Source organism: Pangasianodon hypophthalmus, chromosome 24 (genome assembly GCF_027358585.1).
Source record: "Pangasianodon hypophthalmus isolate fPanHyp1 chromosome 24, fPanHyp1.pri, whole genome shotgun sequence".
NCBI lineage: Eukaryota > Metazoa > Chordata > Actinopteri > Siluriformes > Pangasiidae > Pangasianodon > Pangasianodon hypophthalmus.
Genome location: NC_069733.1, coordinates 16,922,089 through 16,941,243, shown reverse-complemented (window position 1 = coordinate 16,941,243; position 19,155 = coordinate 16,922,089). Strand labels below are relative to the sequence as shown.

General features: G+C 37.3%; 2 protein-coding genes across 2 annotated transcripts in view; one reads left to right on the top strand and one right to left on the bottom strand.

The window, feature by feature from the left end:
* znrf3 (zinc and ring finger 3) overlaps nucleotides 1–7,841 on the top strand; it is a 72,554-nt gene extending 64,713 nt beyond the window's left edge. Inside the window, exons 3-8 of the mRNA XM_026931435.3 lie at nucleotides 416–490; nucleotides 1,500–1,631; nucleotides 2,774–2,881; nucleotides 3,034–3,201; nucleotides 4,294–4,396; nucleotides 4,489–7,841. Of these exons, the coding sequence (XP_026787236.3) occupies nucleotides 416–490; nucleotides 1,500–1,631; nucleotides 2,774–2,881; nucleotides 3,034–3,201; nucleotides 4,294–4,396; nucleotides 4,489–6,098 (2,196 nt within the window). The 3' untranslated portion in view covers nucleotides 6,099–7,841. The remainder of the gene's footprint in view (nucleotides 1–415; nucleotides 491–1,499; nucleotides 1,632–2,773; nucleotides 2,882–3,033; nucleotides 3,202–4,293; nucleotides 4,397–4,488) is intronic.
* Nucleotides 7,842–11,251: 3,410 nt separating this feature from the next.
* On the bottom strand, nucleotides 11,252–18,908 carry coq5 (coenzyme Q5, methyltransferase). Its single transcript, XM_026931109.3, has 7 exons — nucleotides 18,664–18,908; nucleotides 16,264–16,413; nucleotides 15,785–16,006; nucleotides 14,312–14,418; nucleotides 12,956–13,044; nucleotides 12,581–12,692; nucleotides 11,252–11,773 (listed from the first exon to the last, which is right to left on the bottom strand). Exons 1-7 carry the CDS (start codon nucleotides 18,863–18,865, stop codon nucleotides 11,672–11,674), a joined length of 984 nt encoding a protein of 327 aa, XP_026786910.3. The 5' UTR covers nucleotides 18,866–18,908; the 3' UTR covers nucleotides 11,252–11,671.
* Nucleotides 18,909–19,155: the final 247 nt, after the last annotated feature.

Here is a 19,155-nt window from a genome sequence, read left to right as displayed (position 1 = left end):
AAAACAGTTTCAACAAGCACACACTTTGTTGAGGGGCCATGTTTAACTGCCTTGAGTTCAGGAAGTTTTTTCAATCTCATCTTTCTCTTTGATTTGTTTACTACCTTTTTTCCCTTTTACACTTTGCTGAAACTGTCAGTGTCACTAAAACATCACTTTGGCTTCATCACACTGTTGAACACTGAAGGTGGAAGAGGTTACAATGCTAAGACAGTAGGTAAAGAGTGACCTCTAGTGGCTGTGAGGAGAACATGCTGCTGGATGGATCATTTAAAGGTTTAGGTGCTTCTGCTGAAACTCTAATGACTCTTTGTAAAGCTCAGTAAAGCTGATGGATATAGTGCAGTATTTCACTGCTCATATAAATGATTATTGCCACAGTGCCATTAAGTTCTTTTTTGTTCTTGTCATGCAGGCGAAGAGGGCGGTGCAGAGAGGAGCTACAGCCGTGATCTTCGACGTGTCCGAAAATCCAGACGCCATCGATCAAGTGAGTCAGGAATCTGTCTCTTCATCTTTTTCTTTCTCTCTGTCTGTCTCTGTCTCTCGGCCCATCTGTTTGCTCCAGTGGCATTGTTAAATGAAGTTACAGTATTGCCAGAACTTTTAAATTCTAACATAATGTATTTAAATATGTCTTGTCTATCTATATAACAGGGGGATGAGGATATGATAAAAAATATCATATTATGTGATTCTCAAAGGCATTTCTACACTTTAGTTTGACATTTAATGTCCACAATTATTTATTTATTTATTTATTTATTTATTTAATATTTTGAAGAAACATATTTATAATCAACAAACAAATAATAGATAGATCAATTATTTATTTATCTATAAATCAGTAAAATATATATATATATAAAATATAATATATAAAATATAAATTGTTAAACAGTTTTAACATTTTACAATTTTTAAATATTAAATACAATTTTTTTTTTACACCATATCGACTGCTTCCTTCAACTTTAAAAACATTTATAAAAGGATATGACAGTATCCCCTGCTATAATGGAAAATCATACACTGTGACCTTCATAATGTTTTACTTAAGTCTGTACATTCTCTTATTAATAGCATTTTAATACCACACATGACCTGGTGATCATGTCTGTCTGTACTTTCTCTCACTCCGCTGCCACGTCCTGCCTCGCCTCTTCTCCTCTTCTTGTGTTTCCTTTCTTTACTTTTGCTTTGTTGTTTCCGCTCTTCGCTGTAAAGCTGAGATGAATAGAACGCATGGCTTCATACCTGCTTTCTCCCCCTTCCCTTTTCCTCTTTCTTTCGTCTTTTTATTCCTTCATCCCTTCAGTTCTCCTTCCCCAAGTCTTACCTTAATCACTCTAAAATCCTCTCTTGGTTTTCCCATCTCTCTCTTTTTCCGCTTTCCCTTCCCTTCTCCTTCCTGTGTGTCTCTCTGTCTATCTGTTTCTGGTTGTCTTTATATTTTGTACATGCCTCCCTCTAAATGATTCTCTTTTTCTCCTGTAAAGCTTAACCAGCTCTCTGAGGACCCCCTGAAGAGGCCGGTGGTCTACGTTAAAGGAGCTGACGCTGTTAAACTGATGAACATAGTAAATAAACAGAAAGTGGCACGAGCCAGAATCCAGCATCGGCCTCCGAGGGTAAGAACCTACGATCACTATCGCTTTATCACAATCCCTTTCTCTGAATCAGAATCACTTTCTCATAATTGGAATCACTTTATTAGATTCTTAATTAATTTGTCAGAATCAAATTATTATAAATCAAAATCACTACCAGAATGAATTAGATTCTTAATTATTTTATATGACGCACTTCATCAGAATCACTTTATCAGAATAGGAATCACTTTATTAGATTCTCAATAATTTTATAAGAATCACTTTATTAAAATCTCTGTATCAGAATTGGAGTCACTTTATTAGATTCTCAATTACTTAAAAAAAATCAATATCAGAATCAGTTTATCAGAACTGTATTCACTTTATTAGATTCTCAGTTACTTAAACTGATTCTGATAGTGATTTTTTTTTATCAGAACTGTAATCACTTTATTAGATTCTTTAATTATTTTGTCAATCATTTTATTTGAATCAATCAAATCACTTTATCAAAATCATTGTATTACCACTAGTATCACTTTATTACCTTCTCAATTACTTTATAGCATCATGCTATCAATCAATCATTTATTTTAATTTAATTTTTTTAGAACTGAAATTATTTTATTCTAATCAGAATCTTTAGGTTCAGATTTGGAATCACTTTATAGTGAAGTGTTATTACTTCATTACAAAAGGAATCACTTTGTCGGGATGTGAAACACGGCTTCATTGGCCATGAACACATTTAAATGTTTGAGTAATCTGTCATTGCGGAACTGGTGCTTGCATAAAACACTATTACATAACAGAGATAAAGAATAAAGCAAATATTAACTATAATAAACACACTTATTAGCCACGTGAACTTTGCTTTCTTTTTGTTGCTGGTTCTATTATCAGGCATTTGTTGGTGTGTGTAACTAGCCAGTTAAGTCGGGTTAATGTGGGATTCAGTTTTAATATCATCTCCATACAGCACATGGTGTTCAACATAGTGTTTCTGCTTCCCAAAAAAATAATAATAATTCAAAGACTAGTAGGTTTAACCCTGGCTCTTGCATAATATATTAAACTATGAATAATATTTATTAATAATAGCACAGAATTTAATGTGTTTACTGTTACTCAGGATTCTATCAGTAAACTTCTTTATTCTGTTATTGTGACGTTGCCTGCAGCCCACTGAGTATTTTGACATGGGGATTTTCCTGGCGTTCTTCGTCGTGGTGTCTCTGGTGTGCCTCATCCTCCTCATCAAAATCAAACTGAAGCAGAGACGCAGCCAGGTACCGTTTACACCATCAATCACTAACTCGCTTTCACAGCGTCCGCTCTCAGCGGATATAAAAGACAGGAGCAAAACCAGTTTTTAAAGAAATTCTGTTTATTTTGCACATCTTTAACACACCTTCATTTTCTCACTGTCTTTTCCATCCAGAGCTCTATGAACAGGATGGCCATTCAGGCTCTGGAGAAAATGGAGACCCGAAAGTTTAAAGCAAAGGTTAAAGGTCAGCGTGAGAGCAGCTGTGGCGCGTTGGATTCTCTGAGCAGCAGCTCAACGCCAGACTGCGCCATCTGCCTCGAGAAATACATCGATGGAGAGGTAAAGGCTCTTCTCAGTCAATCAGGACACACACAAAAGCTTGGCCAACTATTTCTGGAAAGTTCTATGAATTTTCTATTTTGGAAAAGCCTCATATATTTGAAAAAAATAATAATAATCAAGATCAGGCCTGTTAGCATGTAATACTACTTAGCATTTTTTTTTTTTTTTAAACACATTTATGGATTTGGCTGATGTTCTTATTCAAAGCAACTTATAAGTGCAGCACATTACAGTCTAACATTTTATTATTAAAGAGTAAAAGATAAAAAGTAAAGCTTTGACTTTTATCATTTCATATTTAAATGCACTGCACATCAGCTTTCAGGAGCTATTTATACAGCACCTGCCATACATTTAAAGTGCATTAAAGTACAGGAAAGGCCAAGACAAACAGGGAGACAATTATACCAAACTTTAAAAAAAGAACAAACTGTGTGTCCTCGTGCCAGTTTTGCCACTCCAGTCATCCCAGGACAAACGTGTCACTGAGTTTAGACTGTTTTTTTTTTTTTGGTTGTTTTTTTTTTTTGTCTTGTGGGTTGTGTGTCATGTTAAATAAAAACAAGCCACAAAGCAGGGCGCCTGGGTAGCGTACAGGAAGTGGGCTTATAAAAGACTCAAAGGGAACAAAAGCTTTTTTTTTTTTTGCTTTAGTGATGAATAAAAGCAACAAAAGGCCAGGCGGAAGGGAGAAGACATGATTCATCACGGGGTGGGGGGTTGCCTCAGCAGTCCAGTGACACAACTCTTCTGTTACAGTAGAGCACAGATTCCCAACTCTAGTCCTTTAGCACCTGCTTGTTCTACTGATTCAGCTAATCAGTTAACGAACATTTGAAGTGTGTGGGGGTAAACAGTAAAATGTACAGGACAAGGGGTTCTCCAGGAGAGGGTTGGGAACCTGTGCAGTGGAGGATTCAGGACCTTTGCAGTCTTTTTAGAGCTTAATTGGTTGTAATGTAACCGAAGGCTCCAAAATCCCTCTTTGGTATGATTTCAAGACCAAGTCTAGGTCAGAATTTAGACAAATACAGCTGCAGATTATTAAAAGACCCTGCTGATTCCTTACTACCTTCTTGTCCACTCCAGGAATTGAGGGTGATCCCTTGTGCGCATCGTTTCCATAAGAAGTGTGTGGATCCATGGCTTCTGCAGCATCACACTTGTCCACACTGCAGGCATAACATCATCGGTGAGCCCTTAAATCTAAACCTTGTACCTGCCACCCTTTCTATGTGTATGCAAAATTTAACTTTTGTTCCCTCCCCCCCCTGCCACACACAGAGCAAAAGAAAGGAAACCCTGGCCCCGTGTGCATGGACCCGGGGAACCCGGGGCTCCACAGTCGACAGCCAAGGGTAGTTCTCCCTGTTCACTACCCAGGAAGAGTGCATCGAGCTGGGCAAGTGACTGCGTTTCCAACACGTACTAGCATGGATCCTCACGGGAACCCAATTACTGTATTAACAGTGGACCAACATCCGGATCAGAACCTCTACCCTTCGCAGTCTAATTTCATTCGGAGTTACCATGGTATGAACCCTCATCACTGCACCCTAGAGCATCGAGCACTACCTTACCCTCAACCACATGCCTTCAAACGCCCCAAATTTCCTCGCAACTTCTCTCGTGCTGCTTGTTTCTCGCAGTACGAGACTATGTATCAGCACTACTACTTCCAAGGGTTGACGTTTCCCCAGCAGGAAGGTCAGCCCGGTAGCACGACCCACAAGGGCCACACTCGATCCTTCCAACCTGGACTTCTGTACCCTACATTGGTGCACATGGCAGCACCTTCCTCTTCCCGTCTAGTGGACTCTGGAAGCACTTCGGGGCTCGGATGTTATCATGGACATGGACGATCTGTGTGTAGTGGATATCTCGCAGATTGTCCCGGCAGTGATAGCAGCAGCAGTAGCAGCAGTTCAGGACGATGCCATTGCTCTTCCAGTGACTCTATGTTGGATTGCACGGAAGTGAGCAACCAGGGCGTTTATGGAAGCTGCTCTACTTTTCGAAGTTCTCTAAGTAGCGACTACGATCCGTATGTCTATCGGAGCAAGAGTCCCTGCCGTGGAGTGGCTGGAGAATCCAGTACAGGATTCCCAGCAACTTCGTCCATTAGTGACGACATATTGGCTCCTGTTTCAGGAGGTACAGACTGCATTCCGCCTCCTGTAGGACCATGCTACAATTCGGGGGACCAGCTATCGAATTGCAGCATCGAGCCCAACTGTAGTAGCCACTCGTCACTGGAAACCAGGGAAATCACTAGCACTACCTCACCTACAGCCCTAGAGGGAACCATGGAGCATTGTGGGGAACAAGGGGCAGCATGTAGCTGCTGTTTTGAGGTTCCTCCATTGAATGTGGAGTGTAAAGGACAAGACGGAGCAGACGGGGTGGGACGTTGCCGACGAGGCGCCGAGCCTCAAAATGTGTCCGTTGCATCTGCGCAGAACTTTTACACCGCTAGCAATGAACTGATGTCACCTGCTGAGCGTGCTAGCTATGACGGACTACCTTGCTGCTTCTACACAGAAATGAAAGTACACCGAGGAAGCGTCGGACGTTATGCTGAGGATTATTCAGTAAATGTACACTACGCCCAAACGGACAGCGATGGCTGCTCGGGACAAGGATGCTGCGAACTTGCTCAGCGAATACCCATAATCCCTGAGGACACGGACTGCGAATTGGGTCTCGTTTCCGAGCCTCAAACAAACCTTCTAACAGGACAGAACAGGACTTCCTTAGACACTAATCAAGGTTTTTTCACCTCAGGACAATGCAGAGGTCAAACATATCAACATCAACAAGACGAGGAAGCAAGAGCGCTGTTTTCCTCTCAGTTTAAAATGAGCAAATCTACAGCTGAGGGCTCCGGGTTGTAAGGGAAAAAACTAGAGCGGTCTCACGATTACAAAGTTCATAAGAATTTGCACGTATTAAGAGTTGTGAATGGCTAACATTTAAGGTGGGGGCGGAGTTATCAGTCATAGCTTTTCTTATGAATTCAGTCGTATGAGGGTTTTCCCTCCATTAAAAATTCATCTCACACGTCTTGAAGTGTACTTCTGAAATGGAAATAATTTTTCTTCGGTTGAAGTGTGGTTTCATTATTAGCTGATGCTCTTCATTCCTGTGGCCTTCAGAATCTTAGCCACACCGACTAAAAGGCTATTAAAAAAAACACGCAACACAAGGGGTTTTAATTCCACATGACAACAGGGCTTATAAACTTTAGGGTATGTTAAATATTAAAGAAAGCACATAGCTTGCTCTAGCTAAAATTTGCAAAAACGAAGATTCTCACCTTTCACAGCTGACAAATTAGGTGTATGAGTACTTCATAATTATTAATTATTACAGTCAGAAATGCTAGCTATATCATTATCACTTAGATAAATAAAACCAAAACCGAACATTTCAGAGGAAGCTGGGTGTGGGCTGTTTCAGGGGAACTTGAAAACGTCCATCACATCGTCCCATCTCACCTCGTCCTCTCCTTTTTCTCTCAGGGTCACTGCCTCATTAGTACAGAAACAGACCAAGATTAACACTTTTTTGTTGTTGTTTTATTAATATAAGCAGGAGACTACTGAGCTGTCTGTACTATACACCAAAGTTTAGCTAGTCTCCGACGTGCAGTTAAACAGTTTATATAACAAGAAATTTTAATAAACAGAGTATTCAAGAATTTTTTTTTGCATTTTTGTTTTGGCTCTTTTTTTTTTCTTTCTTTCTTTTAGGAAATATTTTGGGTGTTTGGTGCATTTGCGTGTTTTTTTTTTTTTTTTTCCTTTAATTTAAATTACGTTTTAAAGAACACACATGTTCACAGTTAGACTGAGAAGGCCAAAGCATACCGGTTTAAGGAGACACAAATGCAGTTTTGTTTTTTTTTTCCTTAAAACACACACTTTGGAATTATAATTATAAAATGACATCACACTTGCGCGCACACACACAAACACACACACCATGCCTTTCTGTTTTTTTACAGAATATTTTATGCTGTTTCTATGAAATGTACCCATACGGCTTTCACAGGCGGACATTTTGAAAAGAACTTTATTTATACGTTGACTATTACAGTGCTGTAACACAAAAGAGTCTAATCTTGCCTTCCATAGAGTTATGTACTGCAAATGAATATAGCATTTTTGGGGTACTTGAGTCACTATTTAATTTTTGTATTGTTTGTAGCACTTAAGAAGATTGTATAAAAGAACATATGTACAAAAATTAATATTTTGTAATTTTTTTTAAAGATATAATTATTTTCTCCATCATTTCTCATTCTTCAGATGTTAAACAGGCTAGAGCTTAAGCCGTGTATATTTCTGTATCTGTATAGCAGCACATTTCATAAATGGAAATATGTTCTCTGAATATTTATTGACTAATATATTTATCTGTAAGCCATGTCTTATGTTCAGAGTGTCTGAAGAAGTTTTTGGAGTGTTTGCTTTGGAGATCACTAATATGAAAACTTTGTAAATACATGGTAATTGCACACGAGATGATTAAATATCCTCTGACCAAAAACCGCTTTTAAGATTTTAGTACTATACAGTTTTGTAACAAAGTGTACAAAGATTTGGAAAAATTATATGGTTTTATTCAATTGAAAATCCTTGTGTGTGTCTTTGATTGTGTCTTTCTTTGTGTGTTTGTTTTTTTTAGTCTCTCTTTCTCTGTACATTGATATTAATATTTAAAATGGTTTGCTTAAAGGAAAAACTCCACCCTGAAACACACTACACATATTTATTTATATACAAATATTTGTGTTGTATTGAATATTTGTAGAGAGATTGTTATTGTTAATGCAGTTTCAATGACCTTTAATAAGAAAGAGAAATTTCAATGATCACAAACATAAGTAATAATAATAGTTTTGTTGTGAGCGCCAAAAAACAGCAAGCGAACTTCTTTTCTTCTTCTCCATTATCCATTTTCCAGTAGAAATAGAAATAGCGCCAGGAGGTGTGTAGCATCCATGCTTTAGAGGGTGATGGAACAAAACTAAGTGCAATTCTGTGCTAGTCTGTACACAGGAACCGTACTATACTACATATTATTATTATTATTATATTATCTACTGGGCTATACTATACTGTACTAAACTATATGATACTGTATCTCGGCTTTGGAGCATGATAGAACAAAACTATGTGCACCCCAGTGTTAGTCTTGATCTCCTTAACGCACAGTGTGAATTTGGGGAAGATCTGAAAACGTCAATTTTTCACTCAAAAATAGAAAAATTGTAAGGGGTTAGCCTTTGTGTTTTTTGGGTGAAAAATTCATCGTTCTCCCGATTTTCTCCAAATTCATACCGTGAGTTAGGGTGCTCAAAACGAACAGACGAGTCTGATTAGTTTCGTCTGATCCTGCTCCAGAGCTGAGATCTGAGCCTCTCATTCCCAATATATTACACTCAACATATACAGTTTTGGGAAGCACAAATTTAAACATTTTAATGGTCAGTTTCAGTTAAACTACACATGCAGTGTACAGATTTTGATGGAAATATACCTATTTTATCTGTTATTCTGTACTATATTATATGATAATTTTATCTATTGTACTGTAGTAAAGTATATTTTACCTATTTTATCTATTATAATATTCTATAACAATTTTATCTACTATAACATACTATACCATGCTGTACTATATTTTACTGTCCTAGAATATAACATTTATACCTACTTACTCTACTAAACCGTACTATTCTACACATTGCTGTTACTGTTTGATCTACTGTACTATACTATACTATACTATATGATACTGTATCTCAGCTTTGGAGCATTATAGAACAAAACTATTTGCACTCCTGTGTTAGTCTTGATCTCCCTAACGCACAGTGTGAATTTGGGGAAGATCTGAAAACGTCAAATTTTTCACCCAAAATAGAAAAATGGTAAGGGGTTAGCCTTTGTGTTTTTTGGGTGAAAAGTTCATCGTTCTCCGATTTTCTCCAAATTCATACCGTGAGTTAGGGTGGTCAAAATGAACAGACGAGTCTGATTAGTTTCGTCCGATTATGTTCCAGTGCTGAGATCTGAGCCTCTCATTTCCAATATATTACACTCAACATATACAGTTCATTTCAGTTAAACTACACATGCAGTGTACAGGTTTTGATGGAAATATACCTATTTTATCTGTTATTCTGTACTATACTATAACAATTTTATTTCCTGTACTATTTTATCTATTGTACTATACTATAACAATTTTATCTATTATCTATTTATCTATTATACCATACCATATTCTATTTACTATTGTACAATAGAATAATTTTATTAATTATACCTACTTACTCTACTAAACCTTACTGTACTACACAATGGTATACTAAAAATGGTAAGGGGTTAGCCTTTGTGTTTTTTTGGGTGAAAATTTCATCGTTCTCCAATTTTCACTAAATTAATACTGTGCGTTAGGGAGGTCAAAATGAACAGAGGAGTCTGGCAATTGCTGTTCCAAAGTTTGGGAATGTGTGTCTGATTGCGTATCCGGAACACTGTGATGAGACAATATGCGGGTTTCAAAATTAATATTGTTCCAAATACATCTTACCTGTAAACAATAAAATTACAGCCTCTTGAAAATTGTTAAACATAACACCTCGGGATAGAAACAGGTGAAAACCACTTTCTAAAAAAAAGTCAGTATAGATATATTCACATAATCTTTAATAAAATATCTCCTATAAGATAAACCTCTCATATAGACAGCTATGAATAAACAGCACGAGCCAGTTTATCAGGGTTTTCTCCTGTATTTCATATTCACGTCACACATGGCGATATAATCACGTTATTGTATAAATGATTTATTTACAAACAAGCCGAAGTCAACGCCAACAGCATCAACTGGGATGCTTCAGCCGCCAAGAGCACTAGTCCTCCTGGTCACTCATTTGTATGCCTTAAATACCCTTAAAATATACCTTGACCATGGTTAGATCAATGGCAACATCTGGTCAGTTCACCTGGTGGTAACAAGGATAAGTGTCTACACATCCTACATTTAACCACTTATTTTTGAGATATTGCAGTAACGTAAATGTCCTCCTGATGGACTGACAGATGGACTGACGCAACAGTCTCAGACAGCCAGGAAATGGGCCTTGAAAGTGTATGTAACATCTCTGTATGACAGACAGGAAGGAAACTATTTACGAACAACTATGTCAGACATCCACCACCTAGTGGCAGAGGCATTAAAACTACAGTCATGATTCTGCGATGTGAATTAAAAGCACGAGACTTTATACCTACTGGAGCTCATAATAATGGCCAATTTAAACTTCGAACATCAAACACTTTACTTTCTTTTTTCTTCTAATGTCCTCCCAGTAAGGACACTATATGGAATGAAATCCATAGCAATACAATAAAAAAAAATCGGAATAAACTGAATTAAATAGTTAAATTGAACATTCAAGTGAAAATGCTGTGCTTTCTGTGAGAATTCACGTGGTTTATAATTAATGACGCAAGGTTTCATTCTTTCCTCAGCACTTTATAAAACAAAGTTACACCCATGTTGCCTTCTATTTATTATTCCTACAGTGAAAGATGGAAATCTCCTTTGTTTTTGGCTTCTGAGAGTTCTTTATTTTTTCTGTAAATTCTGCTTTGGTTCATGCGACGCTGCCCCCAGGGGACATGCTCATGTTACTTGCAAGAATGAAGACTTCAAACTATGTAGCGTCTGCACACACCACGCCCTGAAGTGCTCACACACGTGCACTCACAGAAGCATAAATCAGCTGCAAAGCTCTGCTGCATTGCTCTTTTTAAGCAGAGATGAAGCAAGGTCTAAATCCCACTGCACAACAATCAGCAGGTAGTCGAACAGCACTGTGGGTAATGTAGGAAACTGTTAACCATAATAATAATAATAATAATAATAATAACAACATTTCATTTTATCATATTGTTTTACTCGAGGCCGTGCGTGATAAAATGAATGTAACGTAATTTACACGTGTAAATTTAAAATTAAATTCAGATCAGCATTTGTGTTAAAAATATTTTAATGCAAATTCCAACAGGTTTGGTGTGTATTTTAAGCAATTAATTGTCTTTCAGACCTTAAGAACTCAACGCTAAATTGGTAGCTAGAGATGTCCCTTACTCAGCTACATTAACGGCAGTGGAAAACTAAAGAAGCGAAATTCACACTGATTGCATCTGAGAGACATTTCATTTTTGGCCAAATTAGTCCTTTAAACATGACTTATGAATCGTCCTGATTTCCGTGGAGCTTCTGTATTACGAGGTTGCATACAGCTACGTAGCGTTGTGTCCGTTACGTCTGCAGAACTTCTCCACACAGAGTGCAATGAGTTTATCTCTCATACAACATCAACTCGTCTTCTCCTCCGTGTGTGTGTGTGCATCACATACTCCATCCGTGTGTGTGTTTGAGACATCCATCAAAGCTTGAACCCTGAATGAAGAGCGACGATTCCTCCGCTGAGATTAGTGTACTGCACTCGGAAGAAACCAGTGTCCTCGATCATTTCTTTAAATGTTTCCTGTTTAAAAAAAAAAAAAAAAAAAAAGTGTATTCGTAAAGCAGCAGTTTTTTGTACAGGACCCGTTAGCGTCAGCACTGATTTCTTTATTAATCTTACTAATTGTATTATGAATTAACACATTAATACACACACAACTATTAATCCAACCATACATCTGACAAACACACAAAACCATCCATCAAAAAAAACATGCATCCATCAAACTATCCATCTGTCCATCTAACAAACAAACCAAACATCCATCAATCAACACATTCATTCATCCAACAAACAAAATATACATCCATCCAGCAAACAAACAAACCATACATCAAATAAACCACCCATCCATCCATTCATTCATCCATCTAACAATCCATCCAGCCATGAAACCATCCATCAAACAAACCATCCATCCATAAAACAAACAAACCATTCATCCAACCATCAAACATTCCATCCATCCATCAAACAAATTATTCATCCAACAAACCATCCATCCATAAAACAAACAATCCATCCATAAAACAAACAAACCATTCATCCAACCATCAAACATTCCATCCATCCATCAAACAAACTATTCATTCAACAAACCATCCATCCATAAAACAAACAAACCATTCATCCAACCATCAAACCATCCATACATCCATCTTTCAATCAGTCCAATATACCAGCCAACCATCAAACAAAGCATCCACCCATCCATCCATCCATCAACAAACCATTCATCCATTTTGAGGAAAACACTGATCTAGAGAATGATGCTCTTACTCAAGGTGACATGAGCAACACCCAGTCTTACCAGCCCTTTACAGTTACCTGATCTGGAAACTTGCGGATGCTCTCCACCAGATACTGATACGACTTCCAGTCTCCTGCAATCACTTCGCCTAGAACTGGAATCATCTGGAAACTGTAGGCATCATAGAGCCTGCAAAACACATTATCAGCAACAACATTATTACAACTTACCCGTCCCTCGCACCAACAAGCTCACTGACGCCGAAACCCCAAAATAAATGAACTACATTGTTACATTTAATTTCAAACATAGACTACAACACTTCCTTTGCATGCTCTTGTAGGAAAATAATCAACAACTGGGTGGTGTGATGGGAGTTATTGTTACCACTCAGAAGCTGATTATTCGTTTTTGACCAAATTGTTATTTTAAGGTAAAATAAAATCACTGACCTGGACAGGAGAGGGTTGGACACTTTACTGAACTCTAGACACATGAAGCGCCCGCCTGGTTTAAGCACACGCAGAGCTTCTTGCAGAGCCTAAACACACACACACACACACACACACACAAACACCATGTAAAGATTCACTGTCCTTTTCCACCTATACAAGTACACAAAACCAGTCCTATTATGAATATTTTTATTAAAGCTCACCTGTGTTTTTTTTTTTTTTTTTGTAATAGTAAAGATAATGTAGAAAAGTATGCTTTGTGTATTTTACTTATTGTTATGCTGGGTAAAAAATAATTCTTCTCAAACTTCAGCTCTTAGCGAAGAAGAAAAAAGATTGTCCTATATTTGCTGTAGAGTAAAGATGCCTTCAGAAATAATGAAATTAAATGTTTCTACATTAAAAAATACTATAAAGAGCAGTAAACTGTAATTAATGAAACAAAGCCAATATTTGGTGTGACGATCCTTCGCTTTAAAAAAATAAAGCAGTATCTGAGGTGCAGTGTGTGCAGTTTTATAAGGAAATGAGCTGGAAGTGTTACTGAGCATCTTGCAGAAGCAGCCACAGTTCTTCTGGAGACTTTGACTGTCGACTCGCTTCTTATTTCTGCAGCGAAACCCAGCAGCCTTCATTCTGTTTTTATCTGAAAAGTGTCTCTTATGGAATCTGCTGCTTTCTTTACTGACATACAAACATTTTTCTATAACATTTCATTTTGTGCTGGAAAACTAATGTTTGGAATCTAAAATGTTTTTTTTTACTGAATCAATAATGTAGAAGTCAGAAAATAAACATCTATAACAGTTTGTACTAAAAAAATAGGGCGCCTAAGACTTTTGCGCAGTACTGTATATATATATATATATATATATATATAAAAAATACAAATTAGTGTGTTGCACAAACAGAAAGTGTTGTCTGGAGTATAAAAGAGATGTATGAGGGTGTACATTTGGAAACAACAGTTTAGCAGTAGAATCTGAAGCAATAGTTTCTTTTCATTGAATCATTTGAGTCTTATGATTTGCAATTTTGCTGATGTGATTGTCTACGTAAGTAAGTAAGTAATTCTTTATCGTCATTGTAACAATGAATGTACAACGAAATTGAGTGAGTACTCTCAGTGCAGAAAGTAAAATAAAATATATATAAATAATAAAAATATAATAAATAAAATAAATTTAAAAAAAGAATATTGAACAGTTAACTTTATGCATGTGATAACTTTAACACTGAAGGAGGATTTGCTCAGTAAATAATAGATAATAAATATTCTATATAATTTCCCTCCTTTATTAGACTACAGATTTATAGAGAATTTGTATACTAACTAATGAAAACTGTCTTTACTTGCTCAATGTGAGTGACGTTCCGGATGCCGAATGCGATGGTGTAAATGTCAAATTGATCATCGTCAAATGGAAGCTCCTCAGCGTCACCCACTACCCACGACAACCCTGCACACAACACACACACACATTGATGTATCATTAAAATATAGTGCACAGCTGTACTTATTAACATCTGTATTATTACTGTCCACTTTACAATACAGCCCCTGTGATGTTGGTCAACTTGTAGGTGTTTAGTTAAGGACTATAAGCTCACGGGTTAAGGGAATTGTAACCTACAGAGCAACGTATTTGTTTGATGAGCCAACAACAAAAGAAAACATCAACAACAAAAGGACAGAACAACAACACAATGATGGAACAGAACTACACAATAAAACAACAACATTAGAACAGAAAAGAATGACTGAATAGAACAAAAAACACCATATAATAGAACAGAATAGAGTAGAACAACACAACACAACAGATAAACAATAGAATAAAATAGCAACAAAATGCAAAATAGACTAGAATATAATAGAACACAACAATATAACTACTAAAAAAAAAATAATAATGGAACAACAGAACTGAATAGGGATGTAACAACACATCATGCCACGATGCACTGCTATCCAAAAATGTGACAATGTGCATCATGGAAATGTGCGATATCAGCATACTATTAATTATGCAGCTAATGAAAATGCACTGTTTAAACACCAGAGATTCCAATCTGCACAACCCATACAGTTACAATATATAGAGAGCACGCTGGTCACATGACCACATTCTTTCATGGTGAGCCCGCACCATTACTGAGACGGGAATCCTCTGGCCGATAGCTCCGGATCACAACAACCAACACACGTTACACAGTTACACAACCACATTATATCTGTTAAAAAGAGTAACTTTCAAGCAACACCAGCTCCATGCCTCTGCGATCTACAGTGCCTGAGAAAGAGACCATGGAAATCTGCCATTTTAGCCGACTTTGGAGCTCTATTTCCAGCTAAAGTGACACCACAGGTGCCAATCAAATTTTGTGGAGAATTTATACATTTATTCATTTACTTATTTTTGAGATATGATAAACCGACAGTACATTTTTTTTACAATATTAAACCTCATAGCAATTTTTCATTTCCAGGTTTATACAGATAAAACTGCACATTGTGTTTTCATTTTTTATGATTCAGAAATTTTGAAAAAGTCTTTTCAGTCATAATTTTTCTTCGTTTAAGTTTTGTCCAAAATATTACAAGAATATCGAATTGGGAACCTAGCAATGTGAATCGAATCGTGATCGGAGTGTATGGTTACACCCCTAGAACAACAACAATAGAAGGGAACAACAACAGAACAGAACAACCCTCTTCTACTGCACTGCTTATGTGTGTGAGTAAATAAACAAACACACTAGATAAATTCGGTTTGATGTAATGGTATAAAGGAAATACTGTTCTGTCTATTAAAGTAACAGTACCTGTGGTGATTCCTGCGTTCTCCGCCCGCTCTTTCCCCACCTTCAGCATTTCTTTATTGATGTCACACACCACCGCTCGGGATTCTGGAAGCTCCGCCCCCTCTGAGCCGTAACTGCTGGAGATGTCCTGCCACGAAGGCGTCTGATTGACCCGCGCTCTCTGACGCAGCTGCCTCTCACGCACTGAACGTGTGTAATTCAGGAAACGGAACGAGATGTCACCTAGACAACACACACACACACACACACACACACACACACACCTTTCTTCATCAGAGACTAATAAATAAAGCATACCAAGATGATTATTGCTGTGCCCAGTGTTTATTTTATCTTTCATTTTATTCTATTTTCAGTTACAGTATTTCATGTCATTACTTGTATTTATATGTTCATTTTTCCTTTTATTTCTGTGTATTTTATTATCACCCATTTCTCTTTTTATAGTTTTGTATGCCGTATGAATTAAACGCGTGTACCGGTGCCTCCGGCCGTGTCCAGCAGGCGTAACCCAGGCTGAGGATTCATCACACGCAGCAGTGCGTCCTTCCACAGCCGATGGATGCCCAGACTCATGGCGTCGTTCATCACGTCATACTTCTGAGCAACACTTTCAAACACTTTATACACTGAGGAAGACACACACACACACACATGTGAGACCCCAGGATTTCACTCTCTTGCATGAGGCCTTGTTGGAGTTACAGAGACGTCTGTGGTACCTAGATGCTGCAGAAACTGAACAGAGCTAGTCCAAAAAATTTTAAGAAAAGAAACTTGTGTTCAGTTTCCAGGTTGTAATGTTACATACGGTCAGAATCAAAATAAATAAAAAGGACAAAATTATAATTTAAAAAAAGAGAGACATTCAGAGTCAATACCAGAGTCAGAGTCAAAATCACAGTCAGGCATCAGCATCAAAATCAGAATCAGACTCTGAATCAAATCCGAGTTAGAATCGAAACCAGAGTCAGAGTCGAATTTGGAAATCAGAATTGAGCCTTTTTCATGCTTCTGGGATCATTACATTTATAAGTTAAGTCAGATTTACTTGGTAGTTGCTTTAACTGACACATTGTAGCAAGCAAAAACTAAGAAGAGTAGAATAGGAAAAGAAAAATAAAATAAGAGGTATTAAAGATCTGAACACTGGCTGTCTGCTAGTTGCTGCAATTGGTACAGATGTGTGCAGACTGCAACACAGCAATGTATATATGCAAATTTCATAAAAATGAAGAATAAAGCGAGTGTACAATACTGAAAGTATGAAGGACTAACTTGCTTCACATGTCCAGCTTTCATTCCAGCTTAATTAACTGCTATTGCAGTGACATGATGTCGCCTGTAGATGGCCCCATTTACTCATGAATAAGTACAGAACACTGACAACAGCATCAGTAGAGTGAAATGCTGTAAACACTGACTGTCAATTTAAACACAACATTTTATATATTACGCTACATTTAAAAAAGCAGTTATCTGATTTAAATCACAATTTCTAGTACCAGTGCTGCCTGCTCAAACAGTGAACATGCAGAACATCACAGCTAGGGGTACGTTAGAGCACAGTTTCCCAGCCCTGGTCCTCCTGGAGAACCCCCTGTCCTGCACATTTTAGTGTTTTCCTTGCTCTAACTAACACTAACACTGACACTGACACTGACACTAACTAACTCACACACACACACACACTAACTCAAGAGGGGCTGTAAATTCACTGATTAATTATGTATAATGGCTCAACAGTTAAGGCTCTAGGTTACTGCTCAGAAGGTCGGGGGTTCAAGCCCCAGCACTGCCAAGCTGCCACTGTTGGTATAATCATATCTCCAGAGGCACGGTATGATGGTTGACCCTGCGCACTGACCCCAGCTTCTTAACAAGCTGGGATATGTGAAAACATTTGGGTAATCGGAAGGTCGTGAGTTCAAATCACAGCACTGCCACTGCTGGGCCCTTGAGCAAGGCCCTTAACCCTCAACTGCTACAGATGCATAAATGAGATAAATATAAGTCACTCTGGATAAGAAAAAAAAAGTAATCATCAGTGGGTGTATGACAGCAGGGAAAAGCAGGACTGTGTAGCTGTGCTCTAGAGCTTTAAGCTCTTCTAACCAGCTACTTGAAAATATTCACTGGACTTGTGACTGGGCTTTTTCTGTTACAGCTCTGAGATTATGGAACAGTGTAAAGGCATTTAAAATCCAAGACATTTTAAAATCCAATTTAAAAACGCACTTATTCTTCCAAGGGGTTCAGTCTTTTAAAGGTCTTTAGCATCAAGATCTTGGTTTTGTCGTGTCTTTTCATGTGTAGTTTTAATGATTTAACTGCTTTATTTACTTTATTTTACTTGTATTTTATTTCCTTGTTGTTACTTGATTTTATTGAACAGCACTTTGGACGATGCTTGCTGACTTTAAATGTGCTACACAGATAAAGGGGACTTGACTCTGATCATAGCCGTGATTATGAGGATAAGTGCACTTTCTGCTTATTCGTTATGACTCTATGATTCTACTGTGAATATTAAAATATTTTAATAATATGACAGTCAGGTATTAATGAAAAAAAGAAAACTTTACCTTAAAGTGTTTAGAGTTTGATGTGGTAAACAGTGAAATTGCATATTTTATTTGTTTATATATCTGCCGAACTAAAACCCAAGGTCTTTAATAATAATAATAATAATAATAATAATAATAATAACAATAATAATAACAACTTCAATTTATACAGTATCTTTTTATCAGGAAAAGGGGAAAATGTATGTTTTTAAGCTGAATGGGATTAGGATTTAAACACTTAATTTTAAATGTGATAAATCCCTCTCTCTGTCTCTGTCTCTCTCTCTCTCACACACACACACACACACACACCTCTTTCTGCTTTCTCCTCTTCTGTCACCGTCTCGAAGCCAAAATGGACGCTTTTTCCTTCCGAAACTCCGGCGTAGCTTCGACATATCGACACTTCTGCGGAATAGAGTGAACTTTTAACTCTGGTTCTACACACAGACTTGACATTTGGAGCTGAGCAATGAAGTGCTTTTCGCATCACAGCCCTAAAGGACGCCGCCATCTTGCCCTGAGTTGCTTAAGTTCTACGTCATAAAGGCGCGACAGGCGCTTCACGTTGTAGCGCCGATCGTCAATAGAGGCCGGTTGTTGTGTGTAGGTCAGAGAATGATTAGTAAATTTATGTTAATTTCTTTAGTTTTAATTAGACAAAACGAGAGCGTCATATTACACACTGAAAATCATTATATGAAGAAATTTACAAAAAAACAAAAATGAATGAACCAAATAATAACTACGACATAACAATAAAAGACAATAAAATAAAAACGGGTAAATAAATAATAACTGAAA

Bases quoted from the DNA above. Each gene is read 5' to 3' on its own strand.
- coq5 (XM_026931109.3), bottom strand. From the start codon at position 18,865: ATGGCGGCGTCCTTTAGGGCTGTGATGCGAAAAGCACTTCATTGCTCA. The intron at 14,419-15,784 runs GTACTGTTACTT...TGTTGTGTGCAG, and splicing joins GAACGCAGGAATCACCACAG to GGTTGTCGTGGGTAGTGGGT. The intron at 13,045-14,311 runs GTAAAGACAGTT...GTGTGTGTTTAG, and splicing joins ACGTCACTCACATTGAGCAA to GCTCTGCAAGAAGCTCTGCG.